Source organism: Bombus huntii, chromosome 6, assembly GCF_024542735.1.
Source record: "Bombus huntii isolate Logan2020A chromosome 6, iyBomHunt1.1, whole genome shotgun sequence".
Taxonomy (NCBI): domain Eukaryota; kingdom Metazoa; phylum Arthropoda; class Insecta; order Hymenoptera; family Apidae; genus Bombus; species Bombus huntii.
In genome coordinates, this window is record NC_066243.1 from 4,057,299 (window position 1) to 4,072,748 (window position 15,450).

Genomic DNA, 15,450 nt, shown 5'->3' on the forward strand with positions numbered 1-15,450 from the left:
TGCAACAGTTAGAGCCGTGGTTAGAGAGGTACGACGTATGGTGATAAAGTTATATTACTGATTAAAAAAGGGATTGGCGTAAAACTTAATTTATACTAGCCCTGAAACAAACTGGGGTTGACCATCACGATCAAGTGTAAATTGAGGCATTACATTCGAGGATGGCTGAAATGTTGATCCTTGAAAACCCATGGCTGATTCGTAAAGCTAAAATAAAATGTATAATATAATTACATTTTTTCTTCTTGAATATATAATAGTTTATCTAATGTTAAAGAATATAATGGCTTTTTTGATATACATTATGGTTTCCTGGAAGCGTTGTATAATCTGGTGTTGTTGGACGGTGCCTGTTCGTAGGCAGTGGTCGCTGAATAGTAGCATAAGTGTTATCTTGAGATGTATCACCCATCCCAACACTTACACCACTTCCTCGTCTCTCTGTACCTAAGCCACCTTCAGGTTCACTAAATACTTGCATTGTTAATTCTTGTTCCTCATATAATTTGAGTTTTCTAAAAAATTATCATTATATAAATATGTTATATGAATGTATCTTTAACAGAAGGTATATCTTTACTCACTGCTCGATCCACAAAGGATTTTCTGTAGTATTTAACTCGTCAATAATTTGTTTCTTTATTAAACCATCCTTCTTCCTTATATCATTTGGCACAGTGATTACCCTAAAATATTATGTAATATAATACATTTGATCTTTTTCATATTAAAATAAGAAAATGTATATTTGTTTAGCATTTACCAGTGTCGTAAACAACAACAAACTACTGTTACAGTAACTGCACCAACTAATAAAACTACAAGTAAGGCTATTAAAGCCGCTAACGCAGGATCAAATGGTTCTTCTTGTACTCCTGCATAAGCAGGCTGAAAAATTATATTAGTTAACACAATGTTAATATCTTATTTATGGTTTGAAATGTAAGAAATATTTACCACAACATTTTCAATAGCAAAACCAGCATAATAATCTTTCAAGAAGTCATATTTTGCATCAATAACTTTAAGTACTTGTGGAATGGGAGCAATAGTTTGGGTTTTTGGTTCTACCACGTGTAAATACATGTCACACCTATAAGTTGCATTCAAATGTTACGTTCTTAAAAAAGTACAAATTAATTTAGAGAAAGTTTCAAATGTTCTTTTCTTACCATTCTCTACGAATATGACCTGATGCATCTACATGGTATCGAATTTCATCAACAACAACTCTGCTTTGAGTTGCATTTGATAATTCTGACACAATTTCATCACGTTCACGATTCACTTCTTCGGGAGATTTTGACAGAATGACTCTAATTAATTGTGAAGCTTCGAATACCCAGACCTTTGTCAACATAAAAGATAAGTAATTAAGAAATTAAAAATGTACAAATACTCACGTATAAAATAACTTACATGAACTCTAGTCATAGCATATCTCTCTGGAATAGCAGTTTCTTTTGCTACAACTTCAACAATGAATCTGTCCTGGTTATACTCAGCCATATAACCACTTGTGACAAGTTTACCATCTTGTGTTACATTGAAAGGACTTGGAACTATAGAACCACTAGGTTTCTCTGATCCATATTTGTAGAGGTTTGCATTGGCAACGTAGTAATGTAGCGTACCGTTATCTCCAACATCTAAGTCTGACGCTGTTACTTTTGTTACAAAATCATTCACATTTGCCATTGAATTAACACCCGCATAGTAGTCGTTACGTTCGAATATCGGTAAGTTATCATTTTCGTCTAAAATAGTTATGGTAACATTTACGTGTCCATGGTCTGTATTGTGCATTAGTGGACGTCCTGCATCTACGGGGCTTATATAGATATCAGGATCATTGGAAGCCAGTATCGATAAGACATATTTGTCCCGAGATTCACGATCGAATGATTTATTTGCGTATATGCTACCATCAGATTTGTCCATGTAAAACGCATAATTTTCATTTCCTGAAAAATATTTCCATTTACATAAATGTGTACCCTTATTTAGTAATAGTATAATTTTACAAATTGCTTGGTAGAACATTACTTACCAGCCTCTATGTAATAATAAACCTTCGCGTGTCTGCCTTCGTCTTTATCTTCCGCAGTTACTTTTCCCACAAAGTAATCTTTCGGGCGATTTTCTGATATATAAAAATGATATTCATCGTAAAATTGTGGCGTGTTGTCGTTCGTATCAACTAATTGTACAGTAAGCAGTCGTAATGTTTCATATGCCGTAGGAGTACCGTGATCGGCAGCTACCAGAACAAGCTGAAATAATATTAAAGTTAACGTTATTATTTTTGAAGTCAATTGTTGTAAAAAGCTTTTAGATACGTGAATGAAATTTACCTCAAATTTGCTTTTTACTTCTCGATCAAGAATAATCTTCGATCTTAGTTCACCTGTCTCTTGATCTATTGAAAATTCTTCTGTTTCTTGAGTATTTCGATTCCCAACCTTTAAGTGATAACTTACGCGTCCGTTTTCTCCAGGATCTCTATCGATTGCTTTTACCGTCAATATTAAGTAATTTAGTACACCAGTATTCTAAAAAATGTTCGTTATTACACTCGTGTAATCTTCTAAATGACGAATACCTTATCGATAATCTATTTTTATACTAACTTCGGGTACTTCAACAGTAGCGTTCGTTAATTCGGGTAGAACAAATTGAGGTTTGTGTTGATTTACTGATGTTACTCGTATATCAACGGTACAGTTGTCTGAATGTGGTCCACTACCCGCACCATCTCTTGCCTCCACTTCAATTCTGTATGAGCCAGCTCTTCCAAGCAGTGCTGCTCCGGGGTATAGAATGCCCGTTTCACGATTTAAAGAAAATGACTCGTTTTCATTCCCATGAATTATGGTATACCAAACTTCTCCGTTGATCCCTTCATCATGGTCCATAGCTATGACCTTACAATGAATATATAATATGTCAGTTTTTTAGCTTTATCATTCTGTAAGTTCAAACAGATGAAGTATAATTACTTGTAAAATAGGTGCAGGTGGATTTACTGGCAGATTTTCAGCAACCGAAGCTCTATAACTATGTTGTGTAAATATTGGTCGATTGTCATTAACGTCGATAAGTTTTACAAGTACTGGAACGGTGGTACTTCGACGTGAATTTATATGAGCACCATCGCTGGCCATTACTGTTATGGTGATATTTGGCGTCATTTCTCTATCGAGAACGGTTGCACCACCAACAGTAATTTCTCCCGTTTCGTGGCCTGTAATTTATATAAATAGATGTTTGTCCATAAAATATTGGTTCGATTAATTTTGAATAAAAAGATTACACTTACCGATATTAAAGTCAGCAGCGTGATCACCTATAAGACTATAACTAATTTCTCCAAACGGACCTTCATCTCCATCTGTCGCTTTCACGGTAGTAACATGTGTGCCTGGTGGCGAGTTTTCTTTCACAGACGCATTATACAATTCCTTCTCGAATTTAGGATCTTGATCATTAACATTTATTACAGTGACAATTACTTTGGCTGTTGTGGATAGCTGCGGTACTCCAGAATCATACGCAACCACTGTGAACTCCAGTTGCTTCGTTTCTTCGTAATCAATAACTTGGCTGGTTCGTACAATTCCTGCAATATGCGTAACGTTTATTGTACTTTCCATATTTTCCACTTAGTTGTAACGCGATTATAACGAACCTGTGACGTTGTCTATATTGAAATAGGGACTTGGTGGTATAATTCCGTATCCTGCTATATTACTATCTGCGTCTACCGCTGTAAATGCTCCCACAACAGCACCAGTTGGCTGTTCTTCTTGCATTTCTATCAAATATCGTGGATTTTCTCTCGTCCATGGTTTCAAGAATTCCGGTGCCATGTGATTCACGTCAATGATCGTGACTACTAAGGTGCCTAATTACAAACAAGAAGATCCATTAAATAACTACAGACAAGTATCATTTTGACCGTAAGAATCTCAACGCGACTAGAACATCTTGCAATAATAAAACAAAAAACATAGAAAGTTATATTTTTCTTGTTTCGATAACCCAATAGCAGTAGTAAATTATCATTTGTTGTAACTCGTGGCTACATATCCGGACAGTACTATCCTATGAACTTTACGATACTATATTTCTTAAAGATGTAATACCTCTGCCTTGTTGTAATGTGGGTGCCGTTGTATCACTGACAACGACAGTGATGCTCACAGTAGCTGCGATATCACGGTCCAATGGTCTAACGACGGAAACTTGACCGGTTGCCCGATCAACAGCGAAAAAGTCCTGCGGATATACCGATTAATACACAAGTAGTTTTGCAACTAATTTTGTATGATCATTTTATATGATTGTCAGACAAAGCATCAGATTATACCTTGAACGATTTACTGTCGTTGACCTGTTGACCATTTCTATCGATCGCCGTAATTGGCTCTGAAATGGCGAAGTTCAATGCTTCCAAGTTGGCACTGTCTGGATCTGTAGCTTTTAACGTCGTGAAGACGGTGCCAATGGGCGTGTCTTCCGTAACTTCGGCTCTTTGAGTTTCTGGCGTGAAATAGGGCGCTTTATCGTTGCTATTTTCAACGTTTATCATCAACGTCGTTGTTCCGGTTAAGCTAGGCGTTCCTAATCAGAAAAAGATCACGATGAAACGTATACTAAACGTTATGACGCGGTCGTATAATAAACGTTAGACTCGCGGATATTTATGCAAATTCATATTTTTATGAAGATAATTAAACAGACAACTAGCAGGAGCTTGGTAGAGATTTGTTTCATCCGCCAAATATTACAACAAATATCGCAATTGAATATTTTATACGTACATTTTTACGTATTACGTGTATTTTACTCATTCATTTCGTTTTAAAATTTCCAGATATGCATAAGAATCTGTGGTCTAGTTATAAGTAGAATGTATAAACTAAAGAAAATAAAACAGATGACAGTTTTTATCTAAATAAACCCATTTTCATGTACCTTTATCAAATGCTATTACTTCTACATGGTATGTATTTTTATTGTCGTAATCCAACTTCCTAAACACTGTTACAACGCCTGTTGTTTCATTCATAGTAAAGTCATCGAAAGCTCCCTTCTGTATTCTGTAAACGAGTTCTGCATTTATTCCCGTGTCAGCATCGGTCGCTGTAACTTCCTCCACGACGGTCCCTGAAATGTATGAAATTAGAAGATCCAATCGCATACGATAATAGCCTCTTGTAAACCATCGTTGAAGGCTAACATACCAATCGGCGATATTTCGGGTATGCTGGCAGTGTAAAGTTCTTGCGTAAAGACGGGTGCGTTGTTATTGACATCGCGAATAGTAATGTTAACGGTGGCGGAATCGACATAGATCCCGTCGTTCGCTTGTATAACGAGCGCAATCCAATCGTGTGTTGAATTCGTTAAATCCACTGGCCCTTTATTTCTTATCGTAATTTCACCAGTGTCTGGATCTATGGCGAAGAGTCCTAACTCATCGCCGCCCACGATCGCATACGTGATCTTCGACGTTTTGTCCTTATCTCGGGCTTGCACTTTCAAGTCGGGCTCGAATTTCTCTGCTCCTTCGTCTATAACCGCACGATACTTGTCTTGCAAAAATCGTGGTGGACTGTCATTGGCATCCGATAAACTGATGCGCAACGAAACGCTGGTCGTCTGTCCTTGCCCATCGTTATCGGTGGCCTAAAAAACAGCGAAGGTGAAAGCCGACGAAATAATTACATATTACAGTTTATCTATATCTATACAAAAGCAAGTTATCACGAATCTTCCGCAAATAGAGGTTTCTAGTGTTAAATCACGAGCAAGTTCTATACGCTACTAGCAAAATGTTTAAAGACGAGGAGTCTGCAGTTAAGATTGGTCAATATTTGATAGAATAGACAAACGTATATATTTAATCTCACAATATTGACTCAGTCAATCTGAACATATTGTTATTTGCTTCTATATAAACAGATATTCAGTATATGGCTCCTTATGTTTGTCAAATTAAACGATAGTAATAAAATGAGCACACGTTTCTGGCTGTGGTATAATGGTGAAACGTATAATGGCAAGTGGATATAATAATTTTGACACAGCGTACCTTGTACGTTAGAAAATACTCTGTTTGTTCTTCGTAGTCTAAACAGGGCGATACTCCAGGAGTTGGACACTGAGCCACCGTGATAACTCCAGTTTTCCGATCGACAGAGAAATGCTGCGCGCCTTGACCGAGCAACTGATAAGCTATTCCAGCTGTACCGAATCTAGAGCATAATTTGTTTATCAAATTTCTGTTGCGTCGAATGAAGAAATAATTCTAAGAAGAATTACGATTTTTCTCACCGTCCGCTATCGCGATCTTTAGCAGTGATCGTTATAACCGTTGTGCCTGGAGGCGCGGTTTCCAGCACCACGGCTGTGTAAGTAGGGTTGCTGAAAGTAGGCGAATTATCGTTCGCGTCCGTGATAGAGACAGTTACGGTTGCGGTGGAGGAAAGTTTCGGATTCGTGTGAACCTCTTCCGCAACGACCTGAACATTTACAATGGCATGATTTCACTTTCGAATCGTGTTAACTGACAGACAAGAATAATAGGATTCGCTAGCATAGAAGCGGCCGGATTACCAGAATGATGAATTTACGCTGATTAGGATTTTCATAATCTAGCGAGCCATTTGCCACGCGGATGTTCACAGATGTGCTTCCAGTCGCCATAGTCGGCTCGATGGTGAAAGCACCATCAGTGATGTCGTCCAGGCGTAGGGAAAATACCGAGTTCAGGCCCTGTAAAGATTTAATTTTATAACGCTTGTAACGTAACGTTGCTACTGTGCAAGTTCAAATTAAAAGGAAATACTTCTTTATGGAATTGCAGAGCGGTCGTAGAAAACATTGTACGTGCCAAGAGCAAACTTTTCAGCAGGAAAAGAAAACTTACGCAATAATGTAGTCGAGATTCATGAAAGAAAAAGGTGCATCCGTAGAAGAAGAGCTTGCATGTGCCAGCCCTTGGTTCTAAAGAAAACTCAATGCTCCATTTATTTAAATACACGCCATTTAAATAGACAAAAAGCAAGAAACCATTAACTGATGTTTATTGGCGCTTATTTTTCGTTTTCCTCTGCAGAAGAGGTGACGTTCTGACATTATCTTCCAGTTATAATCCAGTTATAGTTAGTAACTATTTAGAAAGGGCGATTGCACTCAAACTCTATACTACAGTATTCTCATTGCTACGTAGAACACAGCAGCCCAACTCCGATCTAACTCGAATAAAAAAATCAGAATTGTTCAATTCGCGAAGTATTTATTTTAACCCTGAAATGCGTTGTTCGTTACTCGCATATATGACTAATGTTCGGTTCTTAATTAATTAACACTTTGACTGCCACGTTGGTCATATACGACCAACCATTGATGACTATAGCGCTTGAACTTTTTACTATTGTAAAAATTGAATGAAAATTGACAGTTAGGGCATTTTCAATATAACCGACAAATAGAAGATACTTTGAAATAAAAAGTGCCCCATTGAACAATTAAACATTTTTATTAGAACATCAATAAAAAAAAAATGAGAACAAATCTTGCATCTAACGGTGCACTGTGTTAAAACACTTTAAACATAAATGTGGCTCATCGATACAACCTGGACAATAAGTGGTCACCTTTTTAGTCCGATTCTTAGCAATTTTTGATCCTAACTGTTTAACGTTTTTTTATAGCACCCTCTGCAAAATTTTCGTGCCAAACACGCTTGCCCTTCTTTCTTCTGCATTTCGTGTCGCAATCTTTGTCGAATAAGTATATTTGACGGCTCTGGTGAATGGCACTGTGTAAGGTGCATTGCGAGTGCCATTCTAAAATCTGGTACCTTGATTTTTGTTTTTATTCCTTGTTTATAGAGTATCATCGCGTTTGAAATTGATGTATTCAACAATAACTCTAAAGCTAATTTTATATATCACTTGAAGATCCTTCTATGTGGTGTAGAATATGCTACCATTTGATCTGATAAATCTACAGCACATTTTCCTCTGTTGTAATCTACCACTACCATTGGTTTATCACAAACATAATTTTTTTTGCGGATCTCTACCATTTCAGCCGAATGTTTCGTCGAAATCATAAAAATAATCATAATACTGTTTACTAATATCATCTACACGTTTCAACAATATATTCTGGATGTTTTGCTTGTTTGGGCGTTTGAATGGTTTGTTGACATAAACGAAGGCTTGTTACGATATGTCGCTATCAACTGTTACCAAGATGACACGATGGTCACCCGTGACCACCACTAAGATAAACAGTCCATTGGGGAAGAATGTTGTCTTACATTATCAATTTATTATTATTTTGCCATTATGTGCTTTGAGTAATAAAAATACTCCCGTGGCGTCCTCAGTGAAGCATGTGATTTCGGCGTGGCAGTCAAATTGTTAAGAAAACAAATTCTATTTAATTGCGTAAGTTTATTTTTCCTGAGAGAAAAGAGCAGAAGAAATGCCAAATTCCAAGGTAAATAAAAAGAAAGTAACGTTCGTTTCTTCTTTTCTCTATTTCCTAATTTCAGAAGTTGATCGATAATGACTGCATTTAAGTAACTCACGATGTTGTTCTAATGTATGATACTCACGACGTCAGGATCCTTGACAGTCATGTCCAAATGTGGCAGTGGCGTGCCATTCGGTACGTTCTCCGGAATCTCGATGTTGTACTCGCGACGATTAAAAGTAGGCGGCTCGTCGTTCACATCCTTGATGGTTATCGTTGCTTCGGCCGTTGACACTGTCAGATTGTCATTACCTGGCATACCGTCGATCAATTCACGCGCCCTTACCTCCAGTGTCAGTACGCCAGTTGAATCCTTCAACGCTTCCCTGTTCAGTGGCTTTGCGGTTCTCAGTTCGCCTGTTTCGTCGTCCAGTAGAAAATAGTCGAATGGATCTGCATAAAAGAATACAAGAAATTTATTTAGCAGAAATACTTGAATTTTTTTGAATACCTTTAGCGTCATTTCGATTATTCCACGACTCGCACTTGGGAGAAATCCGGCGAGTGTAAGTAAAAAAGAGAAAAATTCGAAACATTGGAAACGTTGAGATTAAAATTACGTTCGTTTGTTACCGTTTATTGTTTAACACATGGAAGAGCGAGAATCGTAGTAGCATGAGTCAGCTCGTTTCTTACATTTTGTAAGAATATTCTCCTTCAAAACTATCGTACACAATAATAACTATAAACAATAATAAACCCTTGTATACAATAATTTAATCGAAGAACATGTCAACAATGTAATTGAGTTTGTAACGCAGTGTAAGCGTTCTAGCACTCGACCATTCAATCTTATGTAGTAATTAATGAATTGACATAGTCCAATTGCCGATTGCTCGTGTCACAATAAACAAGGTCACGCGTCGAGCCATTTAGCTGCTTAGCCGTGTGCTCGAACTTGTTGAAAATGTATGCGTCTTATGACATGTCTATTTCGTCGCAAAGAAAGGAATTGTGAAATAATAACACACATTGTTTGGACACAACTAATACTTTTAAGATGCCCTGCAAGTAATTATGATCGATTCATTAGTGAAGAAATATGATTTATTATTTGAAAGTGGATAATGTATCAGTAACAATTTGTAAATTAATACTTAGCTTAAATTAATAATGTTTTGAGAAAACTCGTAGAAAATTAGTAATCTTCAACTGTGTGATATTTCTCGAAACGATGAAACACAATAGGAAACACAATATCGCTATCATCACTATCGTTATCAGAAGGATCTACCGAATCACTGTCCGCAATAATAACACATTTCTCACTACTATCGTCGATATTAGATTTTCTTTTTACTGACACGACAGCTATAAGGGTTGTTTAATTCTTTTAGGCAATTATAATCTAAACGTGTGAACGTAACGAAGAGTTACACGCAACTAAAGTAAGAAAATATCGAGAACAACTGAACCACTAATCTGACTCGTGTTGTTTACGTTTGGTCCGAACGAAGTACCACGAGTCAAGCTCGTGCTTATTGTTTTTCACCCAAATTTTTTACCGCGAGTCTCACTCGTTGTTGTAGGTCAAGGGGTTAAACGTACGAAATTTACTGCACTTTTTCAAGTTATCGCGGCAGAGAATAAGCTTACAACTGAATTAATTGTAAAGCTAAAAGGACGATATTTTTAGAAGCTGAGTACGTGGCTGAATTCAAATTCTCAAAATTTTCACTTACGCTACTGTGATTCTTCAATTTATCATACGCTTAAAAATATTAGGTTGTCCGAAAAGTGTCTTTCTTTTACAGACACGTCTTTTACAACGATGCATCTTTATACAAACATGAAACCTAATCTGTCGAACGTTGTGATCTTTATTTTGATAGAACAAAATGGACCATACGTAATTGGATAATATAATATAAAACGGAAAATGTTGTGCATCCATTATTTCCTTATAAAACGAAAGAAACTTTTCCGACGACCTAATGCTACGATCGTAACAGAAAGAAATGTTTAATCTCGGAACGTGTAAACATAGTAACTTAATTATCATGTGTAGAATATTATACTGAATATAATTACTGAAATATATTGCTAAAAATATGTAATTATCGAATCGAATATATAAAAAATATATTCCATTTAAAGAGACAAAATTAACATTTCTATCAAGCGTGATACGATATAATAAGAATGTTCTGCCTCGAAACTATGAAACTTTCGTACGCGATAATTTAATTGACAAATTATCAACAATTACCAACAACGTGGTATTAGGTTGTCCGAAAAGTGTCCTTCTTTAACAGATACGTCTTTTACGTTTTAATCTGTCGAACGTCGTGATCTTTATTTTGATAGAACAAAATGGATCATACGTAATTCGCTAAAACAATATAAAACGGATAATGTTGTGCATCCATTATTTTCTTATAAGACGAAAGACATTTTTCGGACGACCCAATAATTAATATTGGGTTGGCAACTAAGTGATCGCGGATTATATCATTACCACTTAATGACAAAATCCGCAATCACTTAGATGCCAACCCAATAGATCGACGTAGTCTGGCGTAGCGACGTTTAAATGATAAAAGGGGGAAAAATATGGCATGAACTCACTGGTGACCAATTCGTAGATCATTTTCCTTGGCATTCCCCTGTCGCCGTCTCTCGCCTTAACGGTCATAACTAAGGTTCCGATGGGATCATCCTCGCGCACTACACCCGTTAGCGAGTTCACAAATTCCGGTGGACTGTTCTGAATGTCCGCTACCTTGATTTCAACGCCAGTAGTCTCATTGTTCAGTCCATCCTGCGAGGAAAATTCATCTATGTAAAAGTCACTCGTTGTGCGATCTCGGGTTACCTTGCTCGCTGTTTTAAGGCGAACGCCGCAATCTGTCCTTCTGTCAACTATTTCAATCCTCACTATGTATTTCTGTCAGCTAAATCTCGCCATCTATTATAGACCCGTCTATTATAGATCGGGAATATTATATCTCTCGTGGAAGCTTTCAAAGCTTTCAAGCTTTCACGTTGACGAAGAATTAATAATTGTCGTGTTCTATGTCGAGTCAGTTATATTGGGTTGGCAACTAAGTGATTGCGGTTTTTGTCATAAAGTGGTATTGATAAAATCCGCAGTCACTTAGTTGCTAATCCAATAGTATCACTTTTTTTGTTCTACCATAGTTTTTGGAAATGACGCGTGCATTCGCGTTTAGTTAGTTTTATCACGTTACGTTACTTTTATTATGTTGACGAAGAATTAATAATCGTCGTGTTCTATGTCGAGTCAGTTATATTGTCATAAAGTGGTATTGACAAAATCCGCAATCACTTAGTTGCCAACCCAATAGTATCACTTTCTTCGTTCTACCATAGTTTTTGGAAATGACGTGTGCACTCACGTTTAGTTAGTTTTATCACGTTACGTTACTTTTATTACGTTGACGAAGAATTAATAATCGTCGTGTACTATGTCGAGTCAGTTATATTGTCATAAAGTGGTATTGACAAAATCCGCAATCACTTAGTTGCAACCCAATAGTATCACTTTCTTCGTTCTACCATAGTTTTTGGAAATGACGTGTGCACTCACGTTTAGTTAGTTTTATCACGTTACGTTACTTTTATTACGTTGACGAAGAATTAATAATCGTCGTGTTCTATGTCGAGTTAGTTATATTGGGTTGGGTTAATACCATCTTATGACAAAATCCGCAATCACTTAGTTGCCAACCCAATAGTATCACTTTCTTCGTTCTACCATAGTTTTTGGAAATGAAGTGTGCGCTCACGTTTAGTTAGTTTTATCACGTTACGGAACTTTTATTACGTTGACGAAGAATTAATAATCGTCGTGTTCTATGCCGAGTCAGTTATATTGGGTTGGCAACTAAGTGATTGCGGTTTTTGTCATAAAGTGGTATTGACAAAATCCGCAATCACTTAGTTGCCAACCCAATAGTATCACTTTCTTCGTTCTACCATAGTTTTTGGAAATGAAGTGTGCGCTCAGTTAGTTTTATAAGTTTTTTTCGGAAATATGGAACTTTCAAGTTCACGTAATACGATGTACTATAACATAAATAAGGCTTATAACGATATATCTGCTACTGGAAATGATTAACAAATGACAAAGGATACAGGAAAAGAAAACGTAATAAGGTAGAAAGTATCATTCTTCATAGAGAGAATACAATAGCGCAGAGAAATGTTCGATTAGATTTCTTTTCATATCACATCAATGTTACCCTGTGTTCTTTAGATTTGTATTTTTGTCGAAAATTTCTTAAATTGAACACATTATGCGTACTTCTATTTCAATATATTTATTGTATATAAGAATAGTTATTGAAAAATGTTGAAATTAAATGTTATTTAACCCCTTATTAACTTACGATTTACGTTCGAGAATGCCCGTAATATTTACGTTTGGCCCGATCATCTACTACGGGCTATGCTCGTAATATTTACGTTCGACCCGATCATCGTACTACGGGCTATGCCCGTAGTTGTAGGTTGAGGGGTTAAAAATTGAAAACATCAAATTCAAAGGATCGAAAATGCTCGAATTATTTTACTATAATTAATAATATTATAATTCATAACTATATATTTCTGATTTACAATGATATAATTATAATTTAATAATAATAGCTTGAATTATTTTACTGCATTATCTATTGTTATTTATTATTATTACATTATATAATTCTTCAAATCTAATACTTTTTGTTTGAAAGTATATGGATAAATCTCTCTTCATTCTGCTATTTATAGCTTCACGAACTATCTTATGCACTGCACATATTTGTACTTTTGTAGAAATTAAAGCGAAGTATTATTCTTTCGTGTTAATATGGACATTTTTATTCAACAAGGCTAAACGAATCCTCTCTCTTCAAGAACAATTTTTTTTAATTAATTCACAGATGCTGCACCTTTGTTTATATCTAAGTTATAACGGTATAACTATATTTACGTATAATTGCACTCTCAGACATGAACAAACTTGGTCTCTAGAGCGGCACAAAGTCATTTCCAAGACTATGTAATGAAAATCAATTTTCAAGCTCAGCTCGCTAACCTGTTTTCAAGAGGACTTCATGAATTCTCCATATTTATTTGCCCAGCGGAAACACGTCTCCTCCAGGGAGCACGATAATCATCCGGCCAATCTTTTTTGTTTACGTGAAACTTATTTCATAAATGTAAAACGTGAGAGAGAAAGCAGATTATACTTGGACGAACAACGATAGAAATTTAAGAAGGATCAAAGGAAAAGCAATAAGAAGTATTTTAATCGGCCTTCTAAAAATTGTTAAGCGCGTCCTTTCACCCTCGCTAAACATTAATAACGTTACGCTGTCTTTCTGCCCGTAGCCGCGCAGTTCGTTAGAGATTCTTCGCCGTGACTTTACGCGACTTCAAAAAATTCACCTGCTGCTTTGGCCACGGAAATGAGCGAAAACTGAATTCCATGTTCGCGCCTGCTCGCGTCAAAGGGCATTTTAGATTCAATAATCCGCTCTGGTCTCATTTTCGCCTGCTATTTGTGGATGAATGACTCGCAGGCGTTCCGCAAGAACACACCACGAGGGAAGCAGAAAACCGTAGGGTCACATTTTTCACCATAATCCATCAAAGAAGAAGAAAATGTTAGTCCAGTCATCCGCAACTTTTTTTTTCGGCAAATTTACGTTACCAAATCCTGTTTTTTTTTTTTTTTAGATATATTGGGTTGGCATTAGAGGGTATTGAGACAATTCGCAATATATTCGATTAACACGTTGAATGCCATGGGAGTCACCGGTAAACTCAGTGAAATAAAATCGTTAACGATGATTATACACCGTAACATATCTGTTGGTGATAATATTTCAACATTATATGTATCGCATAATAAAAAATTCATCGTGGCGCCACAGCCACACCTTGTAAAACTGGTATTTAACGTGTTACTATTCTTTCTATCGCTATTGCTGTTATCTAAGTTGTATATTATACATCTTCATATCGTATTTCTATGAAATGGAAAGAAATGGAAGTATTCGCAGCATCGAAGCTCCGAATTTGTGGATGATAAGGATGGATTTGAAATATTCGTTTCTTACATCGGAACATCGCAGATCGTCTCATCCAATTTGTTTTAGCAAATAAAATTGTAGCAACTGATTTTAATATCGAATTTGTTTTAGAAGAATTGATAGAAACCTGAAGCACGCGACACGAGTATATTGGAAGACGTGCTATTGAATTTGAAACACATAAGACAACGTGTCAGAAACACGTGACAAATGCGATAGAGACGACGAAGAACGATATGACAGCCAAGTTCTCGGAAACGTTGCAGGTGTTCTGTCTACATTGGTGACGCGATAGTTAAAATACAGACTATACTGAAAAGTTGGGACGTTTATCGTGTAAACGTAAGTCGAAGATATAGAATGGCAATTTTTCTGACAAACGAGAATCTTTTGGTTTATTTATCGGGTTGCATGGAAAAACTAGCTGTTTTTTTTGTGATAAAAATAATCAAACTAAAGTCGAATTCAGACACAATATTGTGGGATAGTGTGACATCAGGGAAGGACGTGGCGTGAGGGATAATTGTTTATTAGCGTTGTCAAGATATGTTGACGTTGTCAAAGAGCGTTCTGAGCGTTACCAAGGTATGTTTAGGAAAAAGTGAGCATGGAAAACATTGTAACGAGAGTCGAGAGAGTCAGAGTTGAATTTATCGTTGTCGTGTGAAGATCGTTGTGTGTTGTGTCGTAGAAGTAGTGAGTAACGAATACGTGAGACGGGGTATTGTATTCGATTTCGTGTGAGTGCAAACGATATTGTATAAATCATACTGTTACCTACAAACTAATAATATAACATTAACAATGATATAACAAAAACCTCGAAATCATAGTATAAGCGGTGGAGTGGTGATTC

General features: G+C 36.4%; 1 protein-coding gene across 2 annotated transcripts in view; it reads right to left on the reverse strand.

The window, feature by feature from the left end:
- The window catches only part of LOC126866583 (cadherin-87A), a 533,242-nt gene that overhangs the window by 1,279 nt on the left and 516,513 nt on the right, over positions 1 to 15,450 (reverse strand). For both annotated transcript variants that reach the window (XM_050620360.1, XM_050620361.1), the window contains 22 exons: positions 11,122 to 11,314; positions 8,636 to 8,946; positions 6,622 to 6,780; positions 6,340 to 6,527; positions 6,098 to 6,260; positions 5,247 to 5,691; positions 4,978 to 5,169; positions 4,370 to 4,623; positions 4,146 to 4,278; positions 3,689 to 3,904; positions 3,320 to 3,619; positions 3,000 to 3,244; positions 2,631 to 2,924; positions 2,355 to 2,552; positions 2,051 to 2,273; positions 1,420 to 1,964; positions 1,173 to 1,348; positions 958 to 1,093; positions 764 to 888; positions 585 to 686; positions 302 to 515; positions 101 to 207 (listed from right to left, as the gene is read on the reverse strand). In XM_050620360.1, the coding sequence (XP_050476317.1) occupies positions 101 to 207; positions 302 to 515; positions 585 to 686; positions 764 to 888; positions 958 to 1,093; positions 1,173 to 1,348; positions 1,420 to 1,964; positions 2,051 to 2,273; positions 2,355 to 2,552; positions 2,631 to 2,924; positions 3,000 to 3,244; positions 3,320 to 3,619; positions 3,689 to 3,904; positions 4,146 to 4,278; positions 4,370 to 4,623; positions 4,978 to 5,169; positions 5,247 to 5,691; positions 6,098 to 6,260; positions 6,340 to 6,527; positions 6,622 to 6,780; positions 8,636 to 8,946; positions 11,122 to 11,314 (4,919 nt within the window). The remainder of the gene's footprint in view (positions 1 to 100; positions 208 to 301; positions 516 to 584; positions 687 to 763; positions 889 to 957; positions 1,094 to 1,172; positions 1,349 to 1,419; positions 1,965 to 2,050; positions 2,274 to 2,354; positions 2,553 to 2,630; positions 2,925 to 2,999; positions 3,245 to 3,319; positions 3,620 to 3,688; positions 3,905 to 4,145; positions 4,279 to 4,369; positions 4,624 to 4,977; positions 5,170 to 5,246; positions 5,692 to 6,097; positions 6,261 to 6,339; positions 6,528 to 6,621; positions 6,781 to 8,635; positions 8,947 to 11,121; positions 11,315 to 15,450) is intronic.